We start from the raw sequence: 3,343 nt of genomic DNA, 5'->3' as shown, positions 1-3,343 counted from the left end.
AGATTGTCCACCGTTCGATTGCTAGGACAACATTGTCTCTCGGCTCATCGGCCCTTGTTTAATTTGTCATGGCCTGTCTCTACAGCCTTTCTTCCCACCTATACTAACTACTCTCTCCGTCCGCAAATAAGAGTCTCGTTTTTCCATTTAGTCCGTCCGCGAATAGGAGTCCCGGTTCACTTTTACCATAAATGTTAATAGAATCACACCCTTCCACTAACTTATTTCTCTCATTTCCTTTAAAACTAATATACACAAGTGCAACCCATATTCCACTAACTTTTTTCTACTCACTTTTCTTAACATTTCTTAAAACCCGTGCCGCCAAGAAATGGACTCCTAATGGTGGATGCATGGAGTACATTCCTTTTCATCCCAATCCCTGTGACGCTCATGATCTCTATAACAGTGTTAGAAAAGTCGTAAGAATGAGATTTAATATTGTCCTAATTCGTACTCCCTCCGCCCATGAATAGAAGTCTCATTTCTATCCGTCACGGGTTTTAAGAAATGTTAAGAAAAGTGAGTTGAAGAAAGTTAGTGGAATACGGGTCACACTTGTATATATTAGTTTTAAATGATATGCGAGTGGAATGAGTCAGTGGAATGTAAGATCTCTTTACCATTTATAGTAATTATGAACCAGAACTCCTATTCGTGGACGAACTAAAATGGAAAAACGAAACTCCTATTCGTGGACGGAGGTAGTAATTGTCTACATAAAAAAAAATCAAGAAAAGATGTCCATTGCTTTATATAGAAGTTTAAGAGAAGCGTGAGTGGTTACTGCTGAACATTTTATAAATTCAAATCAAGAATCACAAAAACAGTCGGATTCAAATGACAGTAGAGATGTAGATGAAAAGATAAATAACATGGACCATACTCTGCACCCAAATTAAGACACCAATATTGATCTTTAGGAAAGTTATCAAAGATAAGAGATCACAAACACATGATGGAGAAACCCATCTAAAACTGGACATCACCAAAGAAACAGACTATTACCCTCTAACTACACGCTACAACCATCAATTCTTGATTCCTTCAACAGATATAGATCGAGAATAGCAGAGACGCCCGAGATGGGAGGATCCTAAACCACAAGACCCTTTTCTACTCGTTGTCGGGCTTAGGTGCTTCCTTGATCTCTTCAGAATTATCATCCTGCAAAAGGACGAGGAACAACAACACAAATTACTATCTTCTGACACCTCGAATGAAACCAGAACACCAAACAGGGAAGAAAAGCGAGACAAACCTGCATATCTGAAGTCCACAAGGTGAGGTTGTCACGGAGAAGCTGCATGATCAGGGTGCTATCCTTGTAAGATTCCTCACCAAGAGTGTCCAACTCAGCTATTGCCTCGTCAAAAGCCTAGTAGAAAAGGCAAAGCTATACGTTAGGTTGCGAACTCATCATTCAATGCAGGTTTTGACATCACTACATAAGGAAGTGCATATGCAAGGTGTAATTCGGTAAAATGACAAACCTGTTTAGCAAGATTGCAAGCGCGATCAGGAGAATTCAAGATCTCGTAGTAGAAGACGGAGAAGTTGAGTGCCAGGCCGAGACGGATCGGATGAGTAGGGGCGAGCTCTGTATTAGCAATGTCCTACAGATGCAAGAGGCGTGCTAAGTAAAAATCTTCGGAAAATCAACTTTGTTAGGGCGTGTATTGATTTAGCACAGACTACAGATAGCCAATAGTTAATACGACAGCTATAACATTCAATTGACAGCGTGAATCAACGATCGGATCTGCATTTTCGCACTAAATTAATGTAATCTCAACTATAGCAATAACTCATGAGGAATACGTTATATCGAATTGGGGGCGAATATAAGTCAACAATACAGTTGCTCGATCACTAGCGTTTATTTGTTTCAAAACCCTAATTATTTCAATCAGCATACTAAAATGAAATTCATCAATACAGTTGTTCGATTATTTGGTTCAAAACCCTAATTATTTCAATCAGTATGCTAAAATGAAATTAGGCCGAAAATCTCGCACAGAGAGATCAAAAAGTAACAAAAAGGTCAAATCATGGGAAGAATAAAAGAACCTGAGCGGATTTGTAGGCGGAGAGAGTGTTCTCGGCAGCTTCCTTGCGCTCGGCTCCAGTCTTAAACTCGGCCAAGTAGCGATAGTAATCGCCCTTCATCTTCAAGTAGAAGACCTTGGAATCGCCGTTGGAGGCAGATCCGATGAGTTTGGCGTCGAGGAGGTTGAGAATGCCGTCGCAAATAGAGGAGAGCTCGGACTCGATCTTAGATCTGTAGGTCTTGATGGCGGAGACGTGCGCGTCGTTGCCGCGGCTCTCCTCCTTCTGCTCGATGGAGGAGATGATGCGCCAGGAGGCGCGGCGGGCGCCGATGACGTTTTTGTAGGCGACGGAGAGGAGGTTGCGCTCCTCGACGGAGAGCTCGTCGCCGTCGACGGCGTTGACGACCTTCTCCATGAACTCGACCATCTCCTCGTAGCGCTCGGCCTGCTCGGCGAGCTTGGCCATGTAAACGCTCTCCTCACGCGGGGACGCCATTTCAGGATTTGATTTGATTTGTAGAGAGAGAATATTAGAGAGAGAGTGTGTTGTTGTCTTCGGAGAGATAGAGAGAGAGTATGGAAATACAGAAGAGGAGGCTGTTTTGTTTTCTTCTACCTTCTTTATGGAAAAATAAATTAAAAGTAGTAAATATTAAATATTTTAAATAAACTACCTGGGCTAGACAGCCTGGATCCAATCAGTCAAAAGATATAATTCCATTTAATTATACCTTCCGATAATCTCTATTTTTCCATACAGAACGTCTACAATCTGTGTATGAATTTTTGACTTATGCTCCCTCGTTCCTTAAAAATAGTTTTTATTTATTTATTTTTTTTAAAAATTATTTCATTAAAATATTCTCTCTTTCAATTTTAGCAATTTTTTCTCACTTATGAGATCAGTCACATTCTCCCCCAATAATACTCTAATCTCTAATCATTTTTTTCCTCACCATTTCTGCTACTTTACTAATTTTGCAATAAAATCCATGTCATCTTCAAAATCTTTATTTTTATGGGATGGAGGGTGTATAAATATACCTATGTAATTTGTACGTTAGAGATGTAATGTCCCAAGTATTAAATTAAAAATGATAATTTTTAATATATAATTGGTTAACTAAGAGAGATAAAAAAAATTTATTGAAGTATTGTTGTATTATTATGGATAGAGAAATTTTTTTCTAAAATAAAAAAGTTTCTAAATTTAAAAAACGGACCAAAATGGAAATACTTTTTATTTTTAAAAGATGAAGAGATTAGTTAAATTTGGCTATCACCGTCTTTTA

At 38.9% G+C, this 3,343-nt stretch overlaps 1 protein-coding gene across 1 annotated transcript; it reads right to left on the bottom strand.

The window, feature by feature from the left end:
* Nucleotides 1–888: 888 nt before the first annotated feature.
* Nucleotides 889–2,647, bottom strand: LOC125200957 (14-3-3-like protein 16R). Its single transcript, XM_048098809.1, has 4 exons — nt 2,071–2,647; nt 1,494–1,616; nt 1,262–1,378; nt 889–1,167 (listed from the first exon to the last, which is right to left on the bottom strand). The coding sequence occupies exons 1-4, from the start codon at nt 2,545–2,547 to the stop codon at nt 1,117–1,119; spliced, it is 768 nt and encodes a 255-aa protein (XP_047954766.1). The 5' UTR covers nt 2,548–2,647; the 3' UTR covers nt 889–1,116.
* Between the last annotated feature and the right edge of the window lie 696 nt (nt 2,648–3,343).

Source organism: Salvia hispanica, chromosome 1 (assembly GCF_023119035.1).
Source record: "Salvia hispanica cultivar TCC Black 2014 chromosome 1, UniMelb_Shisp_WGS_1.0, whole genome shotgun sequence".
Classification (NCBI taxonomy): domain Eukaryota; kingdom Viridiplantae; phylum Streptophyta; class Magnoliopsida; order Lamiales; family Lamiaceae; genus Salvia; species Salvia hispanica.
This window is presented reverse-complemented; position numbering and strand designations above follow the sequence as displayed.

Excerpts from the sequence above, each read along its gene's own strand:
- LOC125200957 (XM_048098809.1), bottom strand. The coding sequence starts at position 2,547 with ATGGCGTCCCCGCGTGAGGAGAGCGTTTACATGGCCAAGCTCGCCGAG. Across the intron at positions 1,617-2,070 it reads CCGCCTACAAATCCGCTCAG|GACATTGCTAATACAGAGCT; the intron begins GTTCTTTTATTC and ends TTGCATCTGTAG. Across the intron at positions 1,379-1,493 it reads CTTGCAATCTTGCTAAACAG|GCTTTTGACGAGGCAATAGC; the intron begins GTTTGTCATTTT and ends CTTTTCTACTAG.